This window comes from Halichondria panicea, chromosome 7 (genome assembly GCF_963675165.1).
Source record: "Halichondria panicea chromosome 7, odHalPani1.1, whole genome shotgun sequence".
NCBI lineage: Eukaryota > Metazoa > Porifera > Demospongiae > Suberitida > Halichondriidae > Halichondria > Halichondria panicea.
The window spans coordinates 2369137-2393984 of NC_087383.1; the positions used below are offsets into that span (position 1 = coordinate 2369137).

At 41.3% G+C, this 24848-nt stretch overlaps 2 protein-coding genes and 2 long non-coding RNA genes across 6 annotated transcripts in view; 3 read left to right on the plus strand and 1 right to left on the minus strand.

The window, feature by feature from the left end:
- Positions 1 to 15956, minus strand: part of LOC135339215 (uncharacterized) — a 62687-nt gene extending 46731 nt beyond the window's left edge. For 2 of the 3 annotated variants that reach the window (XR_010395919.1, XR_010395918.1), the window contains exons 1-2: positions 15820 to 15956; positions 15631 to 15687 (exon numbers count right to left, since the gene is read on the minus strand). This is a non-coding gene — a long non-coding RNA (uncharacterized LOC135339215). Of the gene's footprint in view, positions 1 to 14611; positions 14753 to 15630; positions 15688 to 15819 lie in introns of those variants that run through there. The other variant, XR_010395917.1, reaches the window with a different exon arrangement.
- Positions 15957 to 16010: 54 nt separating this feature from the next.
- On the plus strand, positions 16011 to 16578 carry LOC135339181 (uncharacterized). Its single transcript, XM_064535328.1, has 2 exons — positions 16011 to 16108; positions 16208 to 16578. The coding sequence occupies exons 1-2, from the start codon at positions 16084 to 16086 to the stop codon at positions 16561 to 16563; spliced, it is 381 nt and encodes a 126-aa protein (XP_064391398.1). The 5' UTR covers positions 16011 to 16083; the 3' UTR covers positions 16564 to 16578.
- A 108-nt stretch (positions 16579 to 16686) lies between these two features.
- On the plus strand, positions 16687 to 19230 carry LOC135339149 (NACHT, LRR and PYD domains-containing protein 5-like). The gene has a single exon (XM_064535292.1). It carries the CDS (start codon positions 16864 to 16866, stop codon positions 19189 to 19191), a length of 2328 nt encoding a protein of 775 aa, XP_064391362.1. The 5' UTR covers positions 16687 to 16863; the 3' UTR covers positions 19192 to 19230.
- A 1408-nt stretch (positions 19231 to 20638) lies between these two features.
- Positions 20639 to 23898, plus strand: LOC135339191 (uncharacterized). The gene is made up of 4 exons (XR_010395868.1): positions 20639 to 22458; positions 22674 to 22810; positions 22902 to 23006; positions 23667 to 23898. It is a non-coding gene; the product is annotated as an uncharacterized LOC135339191 (long non-coding RNA).
- The last annotated feature ends 950 nt before the right edge of the window (positions 23899 to 24848 follow it).

Genomic DNA, 24848 nt, shown 5'->3' on the forward strand with positions numbered 1-24848 from the left:
AGAAGCGATCTCTGGCTTCAATAAGTTTTAAAAAGTGTTGCTTTAATTAAAGGTCTTACGGTAATCACATTTCTTACTTGAATACGTCGGGTTCATTACTGACAGGCAGCATTCTCAGCCTCAAACTGTGCAAAGGAACAGAAAACATGATCCACGACGTACCTTACAAGGTAACATAAACCAAGAGATGAACCAGACAATCATCTATGGCTAATAAATTGACTCACCATCTTTCCATTAGGAGAATGCTGTAATACTTTAGCAATGGAGCCAGGTTTTGTCTCTAGCTCTAGCTAGCTCTGTGGGTGAAAACAATATGTCTTTGGTGGGTGTGGTGGTGAATGTAAAAAGTGGGTGTATCTCAATCTTAGATATCTGAGATACACCCACTTTTTTTGCAAGTCATGCAAAAACAACAACACTCAATAATATATTTCAGAGAAATCTAGAGCTAGCTAGCTGCAAGGCACAGATTTATTTACTGGAATGGCCACTAAAGAGCAGAACCAAGGTATAAAGACTGTCATGTTTCCTATAAAGGATAAACCCAATGATTGCTAAAGCATAAAACCCTCATTGGTGATTGCTAACCTTGTGTGCTTGCTATCTATTTTCAGAGCTCACAATTGACGATCTGAAGACAGAAATGAAACTGACTGATGAGCAGCTCAATACAGTAATAAAGGAACCAGATCTACCCGAGTTAGCAGCATGTTTCGACAATGTTCACAAAGGCTATCTTGAAAAATTGGAGCTCTCACCTGGAGAGCAAACTGACGTGAGGACTAGAGCATATGTAGATGGCACTCTGGCAGGAATGTTGCTGTCTACTTAATTGCTATTGTTACACATACAATTCTCTATTAACTATCACCAGGAATGGTACTCACCTATTGTTTTGTTTCCCCAGACTCCACCACCTCGTGTCCTCCCTCCCGAGAGAGGGTCCTGCTGAACCACAAGCTGTCCTCGTACAGGGACTACCTACAAAGTCGCTACAGAATGCAAGTATCCACATCAGCCACACAATGGCCTCCCGTCCCAACAAAGACAATTTTCGAACTAGCCATGATTCAGAAGGAGGAAATACAGAGAGGAAGAATCGACGATGAATTTGTTAGGCTAACAATTACGGGGAAAATTGACGATATTTTACTTTAAAAAACTCCGGTTAACTTAACTAACATTTTCCCTGAGATTGAGGATACACGAAACTTTGTGTTGATTGAAGGAGCTCCCGGCTCTGGCAAGAGCACCCTTGCTCTACACATCTGTCAGGAGTGGGCAAAGGGGAAACTGTTCCAACAGTTCGATATTGCAATCCTGGTAAGACTGAGAGATCCCCTCGTTAGAGAAGCAAAAACAATAGAAGATCTTCTCCCTTGTAGGAATTCAACACTGGCATGCCAAATAGGGGCAACAATTTCAGGGACTGATGGCAAAGGTGTACTGTGGGTGCTGGACGGATGGGACGAACTTCCTTCTGACCTCCCTAGACACTCAATCATTAACAAACTAATTCAATTATAATTAATTGATTGATTATTAATTGAGATTGATTGTTATTCATACAGTTTTGACAATTGATTTTAATTCTGCCATAATGCATTCAATGACAATTTAAATGCATAGAGAAAAGTAGTGAAGTATTATATACTAGTATATATAATTATGTTAGACACTATAAAAACAAATGTTGTTAATTAATTACAACTTGTTAATAGCACAGCAATAACAAAGGCTTCTCCTTGAACAACACACAGACACACAGACACACACAGTCAGCTTTACCGTATCCCTTGTGCGGCTAAGCCTCGAGGCATAACAAGGGCTTCTCCTTGGTAATAATAATGATAAATGCTCACATGCACAGTAAATTGTCAATGAACACATGCAAGCAATTTGCTAGTGAAAATCCAATTTAACGCTGTGATGCCTTTTGTTCATATAATTATGAGGAAGATGAGCAGATTAACATTCACTTTGGCCCTTCCAAACATCTTCATGATTGCCAGGCCCTCGTATTGCAGCTGAAGGAGGTCCTGTGTGGGGAGAAGAGAGGGCAGTAAAACACTTTAACTGGTATAAGACAAAGAATGCATGTATTCTACATAACACAAAATCATATTAGTACTCCCTTTATTGCTCCCCTCACCTGGAAGACCTTCTCTATCTGCCTGCCCAGGAAACGACCAGACACCTCAAACTTGCTCACATCCACTGAAAACACAACATTTCTGAACCTGGGGGAGTGTTAACATAGCGCTCAACGTTACACATAGAGGCATAAAATAAGTCAATAGCCTCACACTGAAATAGATTAGTAGTAGAATCTGGACAAAGTACGTACAAGAGCAATAATATTAAGAGCACATGTCGATGATTATCATGTTGTTTGATCATAGTAGAGGGATTCCCAGAATAGTACATCAATGACAAGAGACATACGAAGCTCTTAACATCAATACCGTGACACACCAATGTATGCAGGAATTGAAAGCATAATTATATTATATTCTATTTAGTATATAGACAGCCCGTATTAAAGATCTAAGCACACAACACAAGTATGTTAGTATCTGCTATGCACTCCAGTACGTAGGTGGAGACTCACAGAGTGGGTGGGGCATATCTCCATGGACACTGATTGGTTTGATCACGTCAGAGTACGCATCGATACCCAGCTATCTGTCCGGGGAGTCCACTGTCGATGCTCACAGGAAGAACCCTCTGTGGGGGGGGGGGAACAGTGAGAGACATATTATGATTCAGTTCCGGGAATAAATGTCATAGAAAGTCACTAATTGACTCACATTTTTTCCAGCCGAGGTAAATGGAACACAGCTATAGGTTACGTCTCTGTGGGGCATGGAAAAATTTGATTGACTTAAATTGTGTATCAGGTTTTAAGCAACTAATAAGGATTATCACTTATTGAGCGCACAATCCATTCTACCCCCCGCCCACACACACCTGGTCAGTAGACAGCTGATTGCCTATCCACAACATTGAAGGATTTTATCGCAGCTATGTACTTCATTGTACAGCTGCAAGGGGAGTGACGTGTGATACAGTGTGATTCAATGAAAGTCAGTACAATACAGTTAGTGTATGTTTACCAAAGAGGTACATGAGATTGTTCTGACAAATCATTCTTGTACTCTCTAATACACAAACAGGGTTTCATCTAGGATAACAAGTTGGGGGGGGGGGGAATTGGGAGTGCGTAAGCGAGTCGCAAAGTGTTTGGCTATGCCCACTTTTGTTTTAAAAAAAGTTGATTACACCAAGCTTAACCTAACGCATCACAGTAGAGATATCTACCTTTAGTTAATCACATTAACTAATGTGGTGACATGTAGTACTAATGTGATGATGTCATTATTCTACAACATGGGGGGGAAGAACCACCCCCCCCAATAGATGAAACCCTGACAAACTGATATAGTACCAGAAATGCAACCTTTATATGGGGAAAAAAAACGGGCAATAGTCTCTAGACACAATCGGCATCATGTATTGTGTATTTTGCCTAAGCCATAATCAGTACATACTGTATAGCAGGTCATTTTCGTGGGATAAAAAATCCGAGACAAAATCGTAGGTGTGGTGCAGCAGTGATTTTGTGTGTAAAAATTCCCTTTGCTTCACTGCATTGCATGCGTTCCGGTCAACCATGCCTACGTTTTCGTGAGTGATAAATATTCGTCAAGGTTTAGCTTGCCCACGGAAACTATACCCAGGACGCTATACGTACGGTACGGTATACTGTACCACTTTATCACCTGTTTCAAGTACTCTTCCTTCTCCTGTTACTTTGTAGCACTCAAATATGTCCACCCCGTCCACTGCAGGCACACTGCTCTGATCCAACTCCTTACAGCGATCCAGTGCCTTCTTGAGCTCTTCCTCCATCACAAGTCTCTCTTGCACAGCAGACTGGGTAATAGATTGCATGGTGGTCAACTACACACACACAGGTATACAGATACAACCATCATAGCATCGTGGTAGTGGTACAATAGTTATAATAAAGGTACAGTAGACTCTCGTTATTCCGACTCTCTGAAGTACGGCCTGAAATGTGGCCAACTCGCTATTCTGTATACTTGCTGCCCCAAACTAGTAATTTTATACGTATACATTTTGGGTGTGGTTTAGCAGAAAAACTGTGTGTGGGGGGAGTGGTTGGGGTGTACAATGAAAGGTAGGAAGCGGGATGCTCATGAACACTACAATGAAAGTTATAAAAAAGGTAAACCGTTTTGTGAGCAAACACAGCTGTGGGATTACATTGTAATAGAGAGGAAATATGATTCATTATCTTTATTTGTTATCCTCGAGACAAAACCGCAAAATTAGTCATTAATATTCGAGGTAGGTTGATTTTAAGCCGCGGCTATTTTCTGAAATGCAAACTACCGCGCTCTTCTGGCCAAGTTGCACTGTCCCAAGGGTGGCCGGATTAACGAGAGTCTACTGTACATGTATTAATTATACAGTATTTACCGAGTGCAAACATGTACATGCTAAACTCACATCTGCCCTTGCTGTTGGCCAGTTCCAATTCTCTCACCAGCTCAGCCATGACACCCGGGTCCATGATTTGAGACCTCTCGGGCAGTATCTCCTCCAACTCCCTCAGCAGGTCATCCTCTAGAAATTGAATGGTCTCACTCTTCTCCTCAACCTGACAGGGGAACATCAATAAGTTGCTGCCAGGTGGAGAATACTCGACATACAATAGTGACATGCATGTACACTCAACTACTGAATCTGGCAATGAAATTTAACGGTATTCTCCCACTTTGAAATAAAGGCCAGCTTAAAGTTGGACTGTAGTTAGCAAATAGTAGATCGATTTTGATTAAAGGCCAGTGAATATTCTAACCACTGCACATGTGTATCTCTCACCTCTGTGGGTGGTATAGGAACGAGGGAGGCCCTCTGATACTGTCTAGAGGACTGGACTTCTTCTCACTGCCAAGGTATAAAAACAAAATATGCATTTGGTAAAATCTACTCTCAAACAACATTGCACATTGACAGGTAAAGGGTTATTAAAGTAAAATATGAAGTTTGACCAAGCATTCCTCCTCTCACCTCCTGCTCATTCAGGAACTTCATGAACCTTTGAAGGACTCGTCACATGATCTTGAAAGATACGGACTTGGTTGAGGATTTGAGTGGGGCTAAAGTGAGAGAGGAGGTTGTGGGAGAGGGGCCTCAGACCAGGGCTGGTGGGACGCAGTGTCACGTGAGAGAAGACTCGGACACATGATCCTCCGTCTGCGGACAGTTGCTGTGAGGAGAATGAGAATTGTAAGGCACTGGAATTGAACTGTGCACAAGCACGAAATACATGCACTATTTTATTCGTACCACATAACTAACTAAAAATGCTCACCAATAAAACACCACACCACTTGGTGTACAACATTTTAACGAATCTACAAATGAACTTCAGTTCCTCTAGACAACCTGCCCAACCCTCCACATACACACTGGCTGCATCATGCATAAAGAAAATGCATCTATTTTCACAGCGTTTGACCATCAAACGTATCAGAGAATAATCTCACGCCCATATTGCTGATTTGCTTGAAATGCCCACCACCATCTTAGCAATGTACCAGCAAGGGGCTTTTGTTGTGAGCATCAATGGTAGGCCATGGCATTCAGTTGCTATTGATGAGTCACATGAAATGCAGGTACTCTCTGATAAGAAGATCTTAATTGGACTGTTTGTATCTGAAATGGGAGGCTTACTACAACTTCATATCAGCTAAAGCCTACAAGGTGTTAGGGCCTTCTGAAAATATGATTTCCTCTACCAACTCGATCAAAACTATATAAGAAACAATTTTACTTTTCCCTAGTGAGATCTCAGCTCTCTCAACTCTGGCGACCAATTACTGCTCAAATACATTTATTCTTAAAGTGATTGAGCTCACCTTTGGTAGCGCTGACTTATCACAGCTGTTGGTCCAATTCTCCAGAACTCTGAGCTTCCCCTCGAGGTGCAACTGCAAGTGACAGAAGATTTAAGTTGAGGTTGAGAAAAGAGTTTCATGCAATAAAGTTAGAAGACACTGAATAAGCAGATTACCAGATAAAGTACAGCATAATTATGTTCTGGACAGGAAATTGTCCGGGTATAATTGGAACAGATTTTTATAGCGCATGCGAAGTGTCCGGGAATAATTAGCATGCAGCTGCATACGAGTGAGCTAAGTTTAATAGAACAGGGTACGACTGAATAGTTGCACTATTATAGCTATCTAAAACTAGATACTCAAAGCTATCTAACTGCAGCACTCTAAGTATTACTGGCTGGTTATGACTGTAACTCAACTTTTCAAGGTATTGTCCGGACAAATGTAATATTAAAGCACAAGAGTGTCCGTTGTATTAGAACAACGAAAATTGGCAGGCAAGAGTGTCAGGGATAATTAGAAGTTTCTGAGGCGATAAATTAGAAGATATACGGTACCTCAGAAACAGACATGCAAGTTCGTTGTCTAAGGACATAATTATTGCAGTGCTTATAACTATGGCTAATACAAGGGTGCTCAGTTAAAGTCGACCATACATACTTGATCCATATTATACATGTACCCTGGGAGCAGTACAATAAGTCAAGAGCTCATAGTAAAAAAGAGAGAGTATCGAACGCATCGCTATCTTGCATCAGATATATTCGGAAAGTAACGTGACACCCTGTCTGAAACACGTCATCAATTAAATTGATCAGTTACAAAGCAGGAAGTTACGCTACTTTCCAAATACATCTTATGCTACGTTGGATACTCTCTCTCTCTTATTATGGGACTCTTGTTATTAGCGGCCTCTCAAAAAATTGGCTAAGAATAATTACATGTACACAGCTGTAGGTACACACTTGCCCAACCCACTCACCAGAGAGGACACCTTCGAGGTTAGGTAAATTTATGACCTCTAAAAGTAGCGACAGCTGCGTTGACAATTAATTTTTAATGCCGCGTCCTAAATGGAGGTAAATGTAGGCACACCCTAGTAAAGTAGTAAAGATTCTAACTCACTGGAAAATACGTTTTTAAGTGGCTATAGAAATCGAGGCAAGTAGACTGAGTAGAGTTACATGTACCTCCAATTAGATGAGACCCTCTAAATAATGGACACCAGGTCTTCAACATGATTTTCAACCTCCAAAAGAAGCGATCTCTGGCTTCAATAAGTTTTAAAAAGTGTTGCTTTAATTAAAGGTCTTACGGTAATCACATTTCTTACTTGAATACGTCGGGTTCATTACTGACAGGCAGCATTCTCAGCCTCAAACTGTGCAAAGGAACAGAAAACATGATCCACGACGTACCTTACAAGGTAACATAAACCAAGAGATGAACCAGACAATCATCTATGGCTAATAAATTGACTCACCATCTTTCCATTAGGAGAATGCTGTAATACTTTAGCAATGGAGCCAGGTTTTGTCTCTAGCTCTAGCTAGCTCTGTGGGTGAAAACAATATGTCTTTGGTGGGTGTGGTGGTGAATGTAAAAAGTGGGTGTATCTCAATCTTAGATATCTGAGATACACCCACTTTTTTTGCAAGTCATGCAAAAACAACAACACTCAATAATATATTTCAGAGAAATCTAGAGCTAGCTAGCTGCAAGGCACAGATTTATTTACTGGAATGGCCACTAAAGAGCAGAACCAAGGTATAAAGACTGTCATGTTTCCTATAAAGGATAAACCCAATGATTGCTAAAGCATAAAACCCTCATTGGTGATTGCTAACCTTGTGTGCTTGCTATCTATTTTCAGAGCTCACAATTGACGATCTGAAGACAGAAATGAAACTGACTGATGAGCAGCTCAATACAGTAATAAAGGAACCAGATCTACCCGAGTTAGCAGCATGTTTCGACAATGTTCACAAAGGCTATCTTGAAAAATTGGAGCTCTCACCTGGAGAGCAAACTGACGTGAGGACTAGAGCATATGTAGATGGCACTCTGGCAGGAATGTTGCTGTCTACTTAATTGCTATTGTTACACATACAATTCTCTATTAACTATCACCAGGAATGGTACTCACCTATTGTTTTGTTTCCCCAGACTCCACCACCTCGTGTCCTCCCTCCCGAGAGAGGGTCCTGCTGAACCACAAGCTGTCCTCGTACAGGGACTACCTACAAAGTCGCTACAGAATGCAAGTATCCACATCAGCCACACAATGGCCTCCCGTCCCAACAAAGACAATTTTCGAACTAGCCATGATTCAGAAGGAGGAAATACAGAGAGGAAGAATCGACGATGAATTTGTTAGGCTAACAATTACGGGGAAAATTGACGATATTTTACTTCAAAAAACTCCGGTTAACTTAACTAACATTTTCCCTGAGATTGAGGATACACGAAACTTTGTGTTGATTGAAGGAGCTCCCGGCTCTGGCAAGAGCACCCTTGCTCTACACATCTGTCAGGAGTGGGCAAAGGGGAAACTGTTCCAACAGTTCGATATTGCAATCCTGGTGAGACTGAGAGATCCCCTCGTTAGAGAAGCAAAAACAATAGAAGATCTTCTCCCTTGTAGGAATTCAACACTGGCATGCCAAATAGGGGCAACAATTATAATTAATTGATTGATTATTAATTGAGATTGATTGTTATTCATACAGTTTTGACAATTGATTTTAATTCTGCCATAATGCATTCAATGACAATTTAAATGCATAGAGAAAAGTAGTGAAGTATTATATACTAGTATATATAATTATGTTAGACACTATAAAAACAAATGTTGTTAATTAATTACAACTTGTTAATAGCACAGCAATAACAAAGGCTTCTCCTTGGTAACAATAACAGACACACAGACACACGCACACGCACACAGTCAGCTTTACCGTAGCCCTCGTGCGGCTACGCCTCGAGGCATAACAAGGGCTTCTCCTGGTAATAATGATAAATGCTCACATGCACAGTAAATTGTCAATGAACACAAAGCAATTTGCTAGTGAAAATCCAATTTAACGCTCTGATGCCTTTTGTTCATATAATTATGAGGAAGATGAGCAAATTAACGTTCACTTTAGCCCTCCCAAACATCTTCTAAACATCTTCATGATTGCCAGGCCCTCGTATTGCAGCTGAAGGAGGTCCTGTGTGGGGAGAAGAGAGGGCAGTGAAACACTTCAACTGGTATAAGACAAAGAATGCATGTATTCTACATAACACAAAATCATATTAGTACTCCCTTTATTGCTCCCCTCACCTGGAAGATCAGCTCCACCTTCTCTATCTGCCTGCCCAGGAAACGACCAGACACCTCAAACTTGCTCACATCCACTGACGTCATCTTAAACACAACATTTCTGAACCTGGGGGAGTGTTAACATAGCGCTCAACGTTACACATAGAGGCATAAAATAAGTCAATAGCCTCACACTGAAATAGATTAGTAGTAGAATCTGGACAAAGTACGTACAAGAGCAATAATATTAAGAGCACATGTCGATGATTATCATGTTGTTTGATCATAGTAGAGGGATTCCCAGAATAGTACATCAATGACAAGAGACATACGAAGCTCTTAACATCAATACCGTGACACACCAATGTACGCAGGAATTGAAAGCATAATTATATTCTATTTAGTATATAGACAGCCCGTATTAAAGATCTAAGCACACAACACAAGTATGTTAGTATCTGCTATGCACTCTCCAGTACGTAGGTGGAGACTTACAGAATGGGTGGGGCATATCTCCATGGACACTGATGCAGATGATTTGTTTGATCACGTCAGAGTACGCGTCAATACCCAGCTATCTCTCCGGGGAGTCCACTGTCGATGCCCACAGGAAGAACCCTCTGGGGGGGAACAGTGAGAGTCATATTATGATTCAGTTCCGGGAATAAATGTCATAGAAAGTCACTAATTGACTCACATTTTTTCCAGCCGAGGCAAATGGAGCACAGCTATAGGTTACGTCTCTGTGGGGCATGGAAAAATTGATTTACTGAAATTGTGTATCAGGTTTTAAGCAACTAATAAGGATTATCACTTATTGAGCGCACAATTCCCCGCCCACACACACCTGGTCAGTAGACAGCTGATTGCCTATCCACAACATTGAAGGATTTTATCGCAGCTATGTACTTCATTGTACAGCTGCAAGGGGAGTGACGTGTGATACAGTGTGATTCAATGAAAGTCAGTACAACACAGTTAGTGTATGTTTACCAAAGAGGTACATGAGATTGTTCTGACAAATCATTCTTGTACTCTCTAATACACTAACAGGGTTTCATCTAGGATAACAAGTTGGGGGGGGGGGGGGGGAGAGATTTGGGAGTGCGTAAGCATGTCGCAACATGTTTGGCTACGCCCACTTTTGTTTTAAAAAAAAGTTGATTACAACATGCTTAACCTAACGCATCACAGTAGAGATATCTACCTTTAGTTAACTAATGTGGTGACATGTAGTACTAATGTGATGATGTCATTATTCTACAACATGGGGTGGGGAAGAACCACCCCCCCCCCCAATAGATGAAACCCTGACTAACTGATACAGTACCAGAAATGCAACTTTTATATGGGGAAAAAAAAAGGACAATAGTCTCTAGACACAATCGGCATCATGTATTGTGTATTTTGCCTAAGCCTTAATCAGTACATACTGTATAGCAGGTCATTTTCGTGGGATAAAAAATCCGAGACAAAAACGTAGGCGTGGTGCAGCAGTGATTTGGTGTGTAAAAATTCCCTTTGCTTCACTGCATTGCACGCGTTCCGGTCAACCATGCCTACGTTTTCGTGAGTGATAAATATTCGTCAAGGTTTAGCTTGCCCACGGAAACTATACCCAGGACGCTATACGTACGGTACGGTATACTGTACCACTTTATCACCTGTTTCAAGTACTCTTCCTTCTCCCGTTACTTTGTAGCACTCGAATATGTCCACCCCGTCCACTGCAGGCACACTGCTCTGCTCCAACTCCTTACAGCGATCCAGTGCCTTCTTGACCTCTTCCTCCATCACAAGTCTCTCTTGCACAGCAGACTGGGTAATAGATTGCATGGTGGTCATGTACACACACAGGTATACAGATACAACCATCATAGCATCGTGGTAGTGGTACAGTAGTTATAATAAAGGTACAGTAGACTCTCGCTATTCCGACTCTCTGAAGTACGGCCTGAAATGTGGCCAACTCGCTATTCTGTATACTTGCTGCCCCAAACTAGTAATTTTATACGTATACATTTTGGGTGTGGTTTAGTAGAAAAACTGTGTGTGGGGGGAGTGGTTGGGGTGTACAATGAGAGGTAGGAAGCGGGATGCTCATGAACACTACAATGAAAGTTATAAAAAAGGTAAACCGTTTTGTGAGCAAACACAGCTGTGGGATTACATTGTAATAGAGAGGAAATGATTCATTATCTTTATTTATTATCCTCGAGACAAAACCGCAAAATTAGTCATTAATATTCGAGGTAGGTTGATTATAAGCCGCGGCTATTTTCTGAAATGCAAACTACCGCGCTATTCCGGCCAAGTTGCACTGTCCCAAGGGTGGCCGGATTAACGAGAGTCTACTGTACATGTATTAATTATACAGTATTCACCGAGTGTATACATGTACATGCTAAACTCACATCTGCCTTGCTGTTGGCCAGTTCCAATTCTCTCACCAGCTCAGCCATGACACGTGGGTCCATGATTTGAGACCTCTCGAGCAGCTTCTCCTCCAACTCCCTCAGCAGGTCATCCTCTAGACATTGAATGGTCTCACTCTTCTCCTCAACCTGACAAGGGAACATCAATAAGTTGCTGCCAGGTGGAGAATACTCGACATACAATAGTGACGTGCATGTACAGTCAACTACTGAAAATCTGGCAATGAAATTTAACGGTATTCTCCCACTTTGAGATAAAGGTCAGCTTAAAGTTGGACTGTAGTTAGGTATTAAATAGGCATCTGCTATCAGGGTTGTTGCAATAACTATTATAAAGAGATAGTAGCGTACGTGTAATCACACAGTACACCATCAGATCGGCTATTCAGAGCATAGATCATACAGTATATACATGATCAATTGCTAAATGCTCTGAAATGCAGCTCACTAGCAAAAAAAAGTAATGCCTAGCAAATAGTAGATTTATTTTGATTAAAGGCCACTGAATATTCTAACCACTGCACATGTGTATCTCTCACCTCTGTGGGTGGTATAGGAACGAGGGAGGCCCTCTGATACTGTCTAGAGGACTAGGACTGGACTTCTTCTTCTCACTGCCAATCTAGGAGGTATGAAAACATAATATGCATTTGGTAAAGATCTACTCCAAAACAACATTGCAATTGATCCACATTGACAGGTAAAGGGTCATTAAAGTAAAATCTGATATTTGAGCACAAACATTCCTCCTCTCACCTCCTGCTCATTCAGGAACTTCATGAACTTGGTAGGAGTGAAGTGCACTTTGAAGGACTCGTCACATGATCTTGGAGCAAAAGATACGGACTTGGTTGAGGATTTGAGTGAGGATAAAGTGAGAGAGGAGGTTGTGGGGGGAGGGGCCTCAGACCAGGGCTGGTGGGACGTAGTGTCACGTGAGAGAAGACTCGGACACATGGTCCTCCGTCTGGACAGCTGCTGTGAGGAGAATGAGAATTGTAAGGCACTGGAATTGAACTGTGCACAAGCACGAAATACATGTACTATTTTACTCGTACCACATAACTAACTAAAAATGCTCACCAATAAAACACCACACACCACTTGGTGTACAACATTTTAACGAATCTAAAAGTATACAAATGAACTTCTGCTCCTCTAGACAACCTGCCCAACCCTCCACATACACACTGGTTGGATCATGCATAAAGAAAATGGCATCTATTTTCACAGCATTTGACCATCAAACGTATCAGAGAATAATCTCACGCCCATATTGCTGATTTGCTTGAAATGCCCACCACCATCTTAGCAATGTACCAGCAAGGGGCTTTTGTTGTGAGCATCAATGGTAGGCCATGGCATTCAGTTGCTATTGATGAAATGCAGGCACTCTCTGATAAGAAGATTTTGTGCAATCAGATCTTAATTAGAAATGGGAGGCTCACTATCAAAGCCTATAAGGTGTTAGGTATTCTGAAAATAATTTTCTTCTACTAACTAGATAAAAACTATAAAGGAAACAATTTTACTTTTCCCTATAGTGAGATCTCAGCTCTCTCAACTCTGGCGACCATTACTGCTCAAAGACATTTATTCTTAAAGTGATTGAGCTCACCTTTGGTAGCGCTGACTTATCACAGCTGTTGGTCCAATTCTCCAAAACTCTGAGCTTCCCCTCGAGGTGCAACTGCAACTGACAGAAGAGAAAATAGCTCCAATAATATTATACAATAATTAGTAGTATAGACACTGAAAGAGCAGATTACCAGGGACATAATTATTGCAGTGCTTATGATTATAGCTGCTCAAAGTGGTCATAAAGCTTCAACAGAACAACCAACCTGTATATTAAAATAGATGCATGTACCCTGGGAGCAATGCAGACGTCAATCAGTCAAGTATTTATTCACAGCTGTAGGCACACACTTGCCCAACCCACTCACCAGAGAGGACACCCTGATAGTGCCATCACTGAGTTCCTCATCTCTAACCCTGCTTTCAATGGTCAGCCTAAATCGAGGTATGAGAAAAACGCTCCAATGTAAACACTGAAAGAGCAGTACTTCAGAAATAAACATACAGGTTGGTGTCCTATATTGCAGTGCTTGTACTTATAGATAGCTAATACAAGGGTGTTCAGTCATGCAAAGTAGACTACCTTACCATAACAACATGATCCATTAATCTAAACATCTTCATACATACAAAATTCAGTCCATAATAAAAGAGAGAGAGTATCGAGCGTATATCGTTACCTTGCATCAGATGTATTCGGAGTGTAACGTTATACCCTGTCTGAACAACTTATGGTATAAATGTTTCTGCCTCGAGGTAAGTAGCGGCTTCTACTCGGATTGTTTGGTTAAAAAGCAGGAAGTTACGTTACTTTCCGAATACATTTGACGCAAGGTAATGCTACGTTGGATACTCCCTCTCTTTTATTATGGACTCTTGCTATTAGCGGCCTCTCAAAACTGGTAAGAAACTTAAGCAACTGTAATCACATGACGTACGTACATGTACCAACACCATTTTATGAAGGAGAGAGTATAATTATACAAAGCAGTACATTCAGCGTGGGATTAATATAACTGCACATTTCCATGCAGTGCATACTGTACAATGTAACTATAGTAACTCACACGGTTCACTCTGATAACTTAATTTGATATGATCTTCATCAAAAAAGCAACGGGAAGTTTTACTTGATTGGCTACTGTATCAGCTTGTCCCAAAACTGCTCACCCGTGGCACCTGTTGCACTTACACGCTCTGACCAGCCAGGTCAACCAGGCTCTGAACACAGAGAAGGAGGTAAAATCATCATAATAACAATAACTTATATGTACATTTACACATACATAGTCTGTACGTGTAGATCAAATTAAAGCAAAATAGTCGACCTAGTGTGTTCACAGCTGTAGGCACACACTTGCCCCACCCACTCACCAGAGAGGACACCCTGATAGTAGTGCCATCACTGAGTTCCTCATCTCTAACCTTGCTTTCAATGGTCAGTTTGAATATTGTGTGTGATCTGGAGTTGTGCTCGGTAGATCCAAATGTCCGGTTCTCTGAGCAGAAGAGATTATACACATTACCAGCACATCAGGTGCACAGGCAGCATGCATGTACATGTACACACAAGGCTAAGTCTGAGAGGTCACACTAGGGCAGACCAACAGTGGCTGTAATAAAGAGGTGACATGCTAACACAGGTTGCATGAAACCAACCCTATGGAGACTGGGCCATTAACCTGGCTACAGGGTGATCACATTAGACAGACAGGTTCACAAAGGTGCACAAGTGATAGTGACTTCCTCTCCCCGATCTCAATGAGACTAGTAAATATCTTGGGGAGGGAAATCAGCTCCTCAGACAACCCAACCAACTTATGAGTTAGCCTAGCTTGCGCTAATTTAAAGCCCTATTGATTTATTAGTCATAAAAGTGCAACAAAAGCTGTGCCTATAGCAGCAGCCATTGTGAACTTTGACCGCTTTGGAGATACATAATTATGGCAGGAAATGCAACTTCTGTTTCCTATAATTATTGGACCAAAGCTAATTCTCCAGAGGTGCACACTTAATACACGGCAATTGGAGTGCAAAACTCAACTCTCTGCAGTTCTGGTACTGTAAGACCTCTAATTAAGGTGACCCTCCAAATATGCAACACTCTCGAGCTTAGGTATTTTTCTGACGACAGCTACGTTGACAATTATGTTTTAATGTCGCGTCCTAAATGATATAGCCACACCCTAGCATCGTTTTTGGAAAACACGTTCTAGAAATTGAGGCAAGTATAGACTGAGTAGAGCTATCCATAATCAGATACGACAACAGGTTTTTAACATAATTTTTCAACCTCCAAAAGAAGCGACATCTGGCTTCGTAATTATTAAAAAAAGTGTTGCTTTAATTAAAGGTCTTACGGTAATCATATTCTTACTTGAAAACTTGAATACGTCGGGTTCATTACTGACAAGACAGGATTCTCAGCCTCAAACTGTGCAAATTAAAGAACAGAAAACATGATCCACGACCTTACAACATAACTTAAACCTGTAGATTTAATAACCAGACAATTTATTATTATTGATGAACCAGACAATAATCTATGGCTGATCAATTGACTCACCCTCCTTCCATTCGGAGAATGCTGTAATACTTTAGCAATGCGATGGAGCTAAAAGCTAGCTAGCCAGGTTTCATCATAGATAAACTATGGTTTCACTCAAATGTCTTTGGTGGGTGTGGTATTAAATGCAAAAGTGGGTGTATCTCATTCTTAGATACCTGAGATACACCCACTTTTTTTGCAAGTCATGCAAAAACAACAACACACCCAATATATTTCAGAGAGATCTAGAGCTAGCTGCAAGGCACAGATTTATTTGCTGGAATGGCCACTAAAGAGCAGAACCAAGGTATAAAGACTGTCATGTTTCCTTTAAAACTAATGATTGCTAAAGCATAAAACCCTCATTGGTAATTGCTAACCTTGTGTGCTTGGCATCTATTTTCAGAGCTCACAATTGACGATCTGAAGACAGAAATGAAACTGACTGATGAGCAGCTCAATACAGCAATACAGGAACCAGATCTACCCGAGTTAGCAGCATGTTTCGATAACACTGATGACTATCTTGAAAAGCTGGAGCTGTCGCCTGGACAGAAAACTGACGTCAGCGAAGTGAAGGCTAAAACACGTCTAAACCGCACTCAAGCCGGAATGAAACTTGCCCTAGAATACTGGCAGAACAAGAACCAACTACAAGCCACCTTCCAAGCTCTGCTACTCATCATACTCTCCCTGCTCAAAGGAGCCGTTGCTGTTCAAGTGTGCAAGTACTTGTCTGACAAATGTGAGTCTGTCATGTGAGAGTGTGGTCATTGTGGTACCATACGTTGTGGGAGTGATTGCAACCAAATAAGGGACTCTTCAACTTAATTGCTATTGTTACACATACAATTCTCTATTAACTATCACCAGGAATGGTACTCACCTATTGTTTTTTTCCCAGACTCCACCACCTCGTGTCCTCCCTCCCGAGAGAGGATCCTGCTGAACCACAAGCTGTCCTCGTACAGGGACTACCTACAAAGTCGCTACAGAGCACGAGTATCCACATTAGCCACACAATGGCCTCCTGTCCCAACAAACAAAGTCTTCAAACTGGCCATGATTCAGAAGGAGAAAATACAGAGAGGAAGAATCGACGATGAATTTGTTAGACTATCAATCACCGGAAAAATTGATGATATTTTGCTTCAAAAAACTCCAATTGACTTAATGAATATTTTCTCTGAGATTGGAAATAGACAGAACTTTGTGTTGATTGAAGGAGCTCCCGACTCTGGCAAGAGCACCCTTGCTCTACACATCTGTCAGGAGTGGGCAAAGAGGAAACTGTTCCAAGAGTTCGATATTGCAATCCTTGTGAGACTGAGAGATCCCCTCGTTAGAGAAGCCATTACAATTTCTGACTTACTTCCCTGCACAAACAAAGTGATGGCTAATGAAACAGAGACTGTGATTATGTCATTGTATGGCAAAGGTATACTGTGGGTGCTAGACGGATGGGACGAACTTCCTTCTGACCTCCCTAGAGACTCAATCATCAACAAACTAGTTCGACCAGACATGTCACGAGAAAGTCCGCTACACGAATCAGCTGTGATTGTAACATCTCGACCGTCATCTTCGGCTGAGCTCCACCCACTAGTATCGTCCAGGGTGGAGGTGTTGGGGTTCACACCACATAAACTAGAACAGTATTTCACCGAGTGTCTGAAAGGTGACTCACAAGCTGTGCAGACTCTACTGGAGAGAATTCGAGAGAACCCAGTGGTAGAAGGTAGCTGCTACCTCCCCCTCAATGCTTCCATTGTCGTTAATTGCTTCCTTTCTGACAACCACTCCCTCCCCACATCCAACCACGGGATATTCACATCGGTTGTCCAGAGCTCTCTTAAGAGATACCTCCAGGAGAAGTTGGGGAAGACCACTCCAGTGGGAAACATCACATCCCCAGACTCACTGCCCTCGGAAATCAGAACGCAGACCGTACAAATGTGTCAACTTGCATATCATGGGATCGAAAAAAACAAAGCGACATTTACTGACGGTGATTTGGCCGCTCTTTGCATTACGAAGGACATTTCAAACGTTGGATTATTACAAACTGTTCCCAGTATCATTAGCGATGGTCATTTGGTTTACTACTGCTTTCTCCACCTGTCTATTCAAGAGCTACTGGCAGCAATCCACATCTCTCTCATGTCTCCCAAGCAACAAATCTCTGTATTCCAGAAGCTCTTTGGGAATCCTCGATTCAGTGCAGTCTTCCAGTTTTATGCTGGTATCACCAAACTGAGTACAAGTAGACCAATCCTCAGCAAGCTACCTCGATTCTTGTGTCCAGTTCCAGCTACTGTTTTTGATCTGATCAGAAAGGTTGTCAAAACTGAGAAAGAGAAGTATGGTGAGAAGCCCCTTTTGTTGTCCCTCATCAATTGTTTGTACGAAGCTGAAGACTCGCGACTGTGTGTGTTTGTGGCTAATCTTCTTAATCACAATCTAAATCTTAGGTACACTACAATGAATCCTATTGACTGCCTCTCTGTTGGATATTTCGCATCAGTTTGTTCCAACACCAGTAATGGATTCACACTTAGCCTCAGAAGTTGCTCTATTAGTGAACAAGGCTGCAAATTTCTTGCCCGAGGACTCTCCAAGTGTCCTAACTCTAATAATGATATTCCTACAGCAGGGATACAAATCGCTGAGATTATCGAGAACACTAATTCAATATCTGAATTGGTTTTGTCTAATAATGCCATTGGCAACAGTGAACTCAGCACACTCTGTGAGGCCTTGTCAACTAACACATCATTCAAAAGTCTCAATCTCTCCAACTGCTCACTATCTCTCGACGATCACGGAGCAATCCCTCGACTACTGAACACAAATAATACTCTTGAAAGCCTTAATTTATCAAGCAATGTTGTTGGTAACACTGAGCTGAAGAATATCTGTGAGGCCTTGTCAACTGACGCATCATTAAAGAGCCTGGACCTGGGAAATTGCTCACTAACAATATCAGACGACAATGGAGCTGCCCTCTATCAACTTCTGAATACAAACAATTCCCTCGAATATCTTTTTTTGTCTAATAACACAGTGACTAGCTGTCATCACATTGCTGCTGGACTTGCAGTCAATAAGACTCTGAGAACATTGAACTTGATTTCCTGTGAACTGACTGATCAGAGTATCGAGGAGCTATCAACTGGACTGATCAACAAGATTGAAGCACTGAACATTTATGGTAATGCCTCAATAACAGAAGATGGAATGAAGACGCTTGCCAGACATCTAACCACCCACTGCTCTGAACTGACAGTATTGTGGATACCCGACCACCTAAGATCCTGTATCGAGACAGTATTCAGGGACACTAACAAAGAGAGGAAGAGAAATGGACTACCCGAGATTGTTGTGTGGTAATTGTTGTTTACCAGAGATTAATTATGTTTATTAATAATTGATTGATTATTAATTGAGATTGATTGTTATTATGCCTCGAGGCGTAGCCGCACGAGGGATACAGTAAAGCTGACTGTGTGTGTACGTGTGTCTGTGTGTCTGTGTGTCTGTTCCAGCTGTAACTGCTCAACGGTTGCAATGCGACGAAAACTAACAGCTTCTATAGGCTTCTAGCCACTTTCTCTTGGATTTTGATTCGTGGATTTGCAAACTAAAGCTTCTTTCTCGAGTTATGGCTAGTTTGACTCACATTGAAGGCTGTTGCAGTCTCTTCAGAATCTTTCATAGCATCATCTGTCCGCACAAACTTTCTATTTAACATATGAGTTAGCCTTGCACTAAAGCGCTAGCTTTTTGTTAGCTACAATACTCAGAAAATATCTGTTAAAACAGCTAGCTAGCAGTAGCCATTTGTGAAATTGATCTCTTTGGACACACCCTTTAATTATTCCTGTGTATGTAATGCGCATGCGCGCTCATTCCCCACGTGTGAGAAAATAATAATATCCAAGATCCAGATCCAGATCCTCCTGGCAGAATCATCTTTGTCTTGAAGGCCTGGTAAGCCACAAAACACTACCATAATTATAACAATATAGATAACAATATGCATGTACACAGGTCTTTTCTTCTTAGATATTATATACACTGAACTACAGATCTTGGAAGAATCAATTTTCTTCTTTCTTGAGGTCCTAGTAAGCCACATAATACAACAATAGATGCATGTAAATAAGTCTTTTCTTCTCAGTGACTTTATATAGATAAGCTAACTTTAATATAAAATTCATTATAGAAACTAATATAACACTCTAATACTTTTCAGCGAAAGCAAAAACATGGCGAGAGGCATTAGCACAGCGCCAGCTTGAACACTAGTTCATACAGTTTTGACAATTGATTTTAATTAATTCTGCCATAATGCATTCAATGACAATTTAAATGCATAGAGAAAAGTAGTGAAGTATTATATACTAGTACATATATAATTATGTTAGACACTATAAAAACAAAATTAATGTTGTTAATTAATTACAACTTGTCAATAGCACAGCAATAACAAAGGCTTCTCCTTGGTAACAATAACAGACACACAGACACACGCACGCGCACACAGTCAGCTTTACTGTATCCCTCGTGCGGCTACGCCTCGAGGCATAACAAGGGCTTCTCGATCCTTGGTAATAATGATAAATGCTCACATGCACAGTAAATTGTCAATGAACACAAAGCAATTTGCTAGTGAAAATCCAATTTAACGCTCTGATGCCTTTTGTTCATATAATTATGAGGAAGATGAGCAAATTAACGTTCACTTTAGCCCTCCCAAACATCTTCTAAACATCTTCATGATTGCCAGGCCAGGGGCGGATCCAGGATTTAGGGAAGGGGGGTTCTTACTTCTTGGCCGCGCAAAGCGCGGACAAGAAGTGTCACTCTGCGCGTAGCGCCGAAATTTTTGGGTTGACCACGCCCCCTTTTACATGCCACGCCCATTAATTAACCACATTCCCCTTCAACTATATAATGTCTGAAAGAACACAAGGCAAAGCCATTCTCATGCTCTGGGATAGTGATTGCACTTTCTTCTCTTTCAGGAGAGCACCAATTAATGTCCATTGGCTGATCCTCAGCGGAAGATCTCGTTGCTTGCTTCGATGAACACGGAGGGGGCTGGTGGTTCCAGTGGAGAGATAGTTGTGACTGGAGGAAAGATGGTTGTGACTGGAGGAGAGACGTTGATGACTGGAGGAGTGACGATGGTGGCTGGTGGTTCTCTTGAAGAGGAGACTAGCTGTAGACTTGACGCATCATCTAGATTATTATATTAGTCAATATAATTATTATAGCAATTATAATTAATCTATACAGTGTCTATCATTCAGTATGCAGTGCCATGAACTCTCCCTTACCTGAAACTTTACTCCAGGAGTCAATGGAGGGTTGCAATCTAGCCTTTTGTTAGGATTCATGGCCAGGCTCAATTATCACTGCTACCATGTGGCTGGATGAGTCAATATAGCCAGCCCCACCCTCATATTATGCAGAGAGTACCAGCTCCACCCTCACATTATGCAGAGAGGACTTTGTACCCTATTGTCATGACAGTAGTACAGTATAAAGCTAGCTAGCTAGCTAGCTAGCCAGGTGTATTAAATATAAAGTATCAACTTAGTGGAAGGGTAGTTCGTACGAACCCAACGAACTACCTCTGGATCCGCCACTGCAGGCCCTCGTATTGCAGCTGAAGGAGGTCCTGTGTGGGGAGAAGAGAGGGCAGTGAAACACTTCAACTGGTGTAAGACAAATGAATACATGTACTTACATACACCGTACAAGCACAACACTATATACCTGACACAAGGCAGTAATTTTTTTCTTCTCCTTGGTAATGATAGACACACACACACACACACACACACACAGTCAGCTTTACCGTATCCCTCGTGCGGTAATAATAGACACACACGCACAGTCAGCTTTACGGTATCCCTCGTGCGGCTACGCCTCGAGGCATAACAAGGGCTTCTCCTTGAATTGGATAAATGCTCACATGCACAGTAAATTGTCAATGCAAGCAATTTGCTAGTGAAAATCAAATTTAATGTTCTGATGCCTTTTGTTCATATAATTATGAGGAAGATGAGCAAATTAACGTTCACTTTAGCCCTCCCAAACATCTTCTAAACATCTTCATGATTGCCAGACCCTCGTATTGCAGCTGAAGGAGGTCCTGTGTGGGGAGAAGAAAGGGCAGTGAAACACTTCAACTGGTATAAGACAAAGAATGCATGTATTCTACATAACACAAAATCATATTAGTACTCCCTTTATTGCTCCCCTCACCTGGAAGACCAGCTCCACATTCTCTATCTGCCTGCCCAGGAAACGACCAGACACCTCAAACTTGCTCACATCCACTGACCAGTTGCTCCGCCATCTGACAGCTCACGTGAATATATTTGCAACCGTGACGTCATCAACAGCAACAAAAATCACAAAGAAGCTCCGCTTGATAGTGTTGTAGGTTAGTGGCAATAGCTGAAGATACAGTCCTATAACTCAAGCTATAAAGTCTGATACTGGCTGCATAGGTGTTGTAGCAACCACCAAGCCTTAAATAATGCCATGCCTCTTATTTTTGAAAGAGGTTGCACTGTTTTTGTTACAAAAAGCTACCACCAGCCCCCCTGGAATTTTTACTGAGACGGCGCTTATGGAATAACGGTGAGCGAGTACAAGTCAGTTTTAGCTGGTAGCTGTTGTACAAGCCTTTAGCTACAGTGTATGCTAAGTAAGGAACAGATTCGTTGTTACCAAACTTTTTTGTCACTTGTTTTAGCATGCCTAGTAAAGCCACACACAATTTGAGTACAAGTAAAAATATAAACAATATTTTAAGCATAACAAACAATATCTTAAACATAACAATTTAATCTTAGTCTAACTCAGGCTCTGATTCGGACTGACTGGTTTGACTGTCACTCCCTGTATTTTGTCCGAACACCCAGTCGACGATGTCTTCCCCTTCTCTGTCTGTCAATCTGCCTGCCTCCACATCTTCTTCCAGAGATATAATGTGAGTTTCGTTCTGTTTTGACCCTGCTATGTTATTACCACAATTTAAACACTCACAGCCAATTGAACAATGCTTCCCCCTTTTCTTGCAGCCACACCGTCCAGTCAAACAACCTGTCGAACACTTGCATCCTTTAAGGAGTGAGTTGACTCGATCACGGACAGCCTGTACGTTGGTGGCAGTATCCCATTTAATGGTGAGCTCATTGTCTGTGATACTCCAACCGTAGTTTTCTAATGGCTCTAATGTCATAATGGGTTGATCAGATTGTTGCCACATGTGTAGAACCCAACACGATCGCTTCCAATGAAGCAAAAGTGCATCATCAGATGGTATCATCTCGTTTTCAAATTTGACCCTGTCCCAAATATTTTGCCTTATATTGTCTAGCCAAATAGAGTGTTGTTCTTTAACTGTTAAATTTTGTTCAGACAATGAATGGTAATATGTAGCTGGTGAGTTAGTGTCAAATCCTGTTGCATGTTGTTTAAAGTAAGCTGCTCCCACCAGACGTACAAATGCTAAAAAACCCAATTCGTACTCTTGATTTGAAAGTCTTACATTTGCTAGGGTGCCTGGGGTCGAGCTTTCCAATCCTGAAGATATAAACTTAGTGTTCTGGTAAAAATATCGTAAAAATGTTGTTTTTCCTATTTTGCTAAAAAAGGATATGTAGTCACATCCACTTTAGCGCGTCGAAGTGCATCTTCTATGAGATCTTTGGGTTTACCGAGTGACGCTAGTATAGCATCTGTAACATTCCAATACACTACATATGCTTTTTTGTTAGGTTTGTCCCATTGTGGTGCGTATGTATCATCCCCTAAACAGCGTGTTATATCTTTTCTACATTTAGGACAAACCTGACGAGTGAAATCAATCTTCAAGGAGGCTGCAAGGGTACGTGCTGGCTCACTTCGCCAGTTGCTTGGACTACTCATATTCCCACTGACGCCATGGCACAACTCACATACTCCGTTGTCTGCAACACTGTCACTGACTTCCCCAAAAGAAAGCTGCCTTCTAGTTTTTCGCTTACTAGCTAGACACTATTTTACAAATGTTTGTATTAATTTTTTATATCATTATTGTGTGACACAACAAACCTGGAATGTCTATGATGTGTCCATAGTCTGTGTACGTGTGGTGCACTCCATCTTGTGGGACTCCATGTGGTTTGACATGGAAATTGTGGTCAAGTTTGCAAGCTCATAATTTTTGCTTCAAAGCTGGGTACAAGCAAAATGTTTTTGCAAAGTAATGCTCAAAGCTTACAAATTTTGTTGATACCATCACGTAGCTTCACTTTGTTAGCAAAATTTTTTGTCACTTGTTCTAGAGGAGTACTATCATATGACATAGAGTGCTATTTGAGCTCGTGGAGCCAAACTTATAAAAGCTTAACAACTATTCTCGTGTATGCATGTAGACTAGGAACAGTTCTACGTGCCTGAGCTCGTTCGTGAGTGTATGTACAATACTTCGTAGAATATAAGTGTGTGAATATTTAATTACTTGTAGTATTAGCTTCATTTTGATAGCGGAAGTTGAACTTCCGTTGCAAATAAATTTGTGTACTTATATAATACTTCCGGAATCTTGGCGGAACAACTGTGACGTGATCAACACAACATTTCTGAACCTGGGGGAGTGTTAACATAGCGCTCAACGTTACACATAGAGGCATAAAGTAAGTCAATAGCCTCACACTGAAATAGATTAGTAGTAGAAGCTGGACAAAGTATGTACAAGAGCAATAATATTAAGAGCACATGTCGATGATTATCATGTTGTTTGATCATAGTAGAGGGATTCCCAGAATAGTACATCAATGACAAGAGACATACGAAGCTCTTAACATCAATACCGTGACACACCAATGTACGCAGGAATTGAAAGCATAATTATATTCTATTTAGTATAATTATAGACAGCCCGTATTAAAGATCTAAGCACACAACACAAGTATGTTAGTATCTGCTATGCACTCCAGTACGTAGGTGGAGACTCACATAGTGGGTGGGGCATATCTCCATGG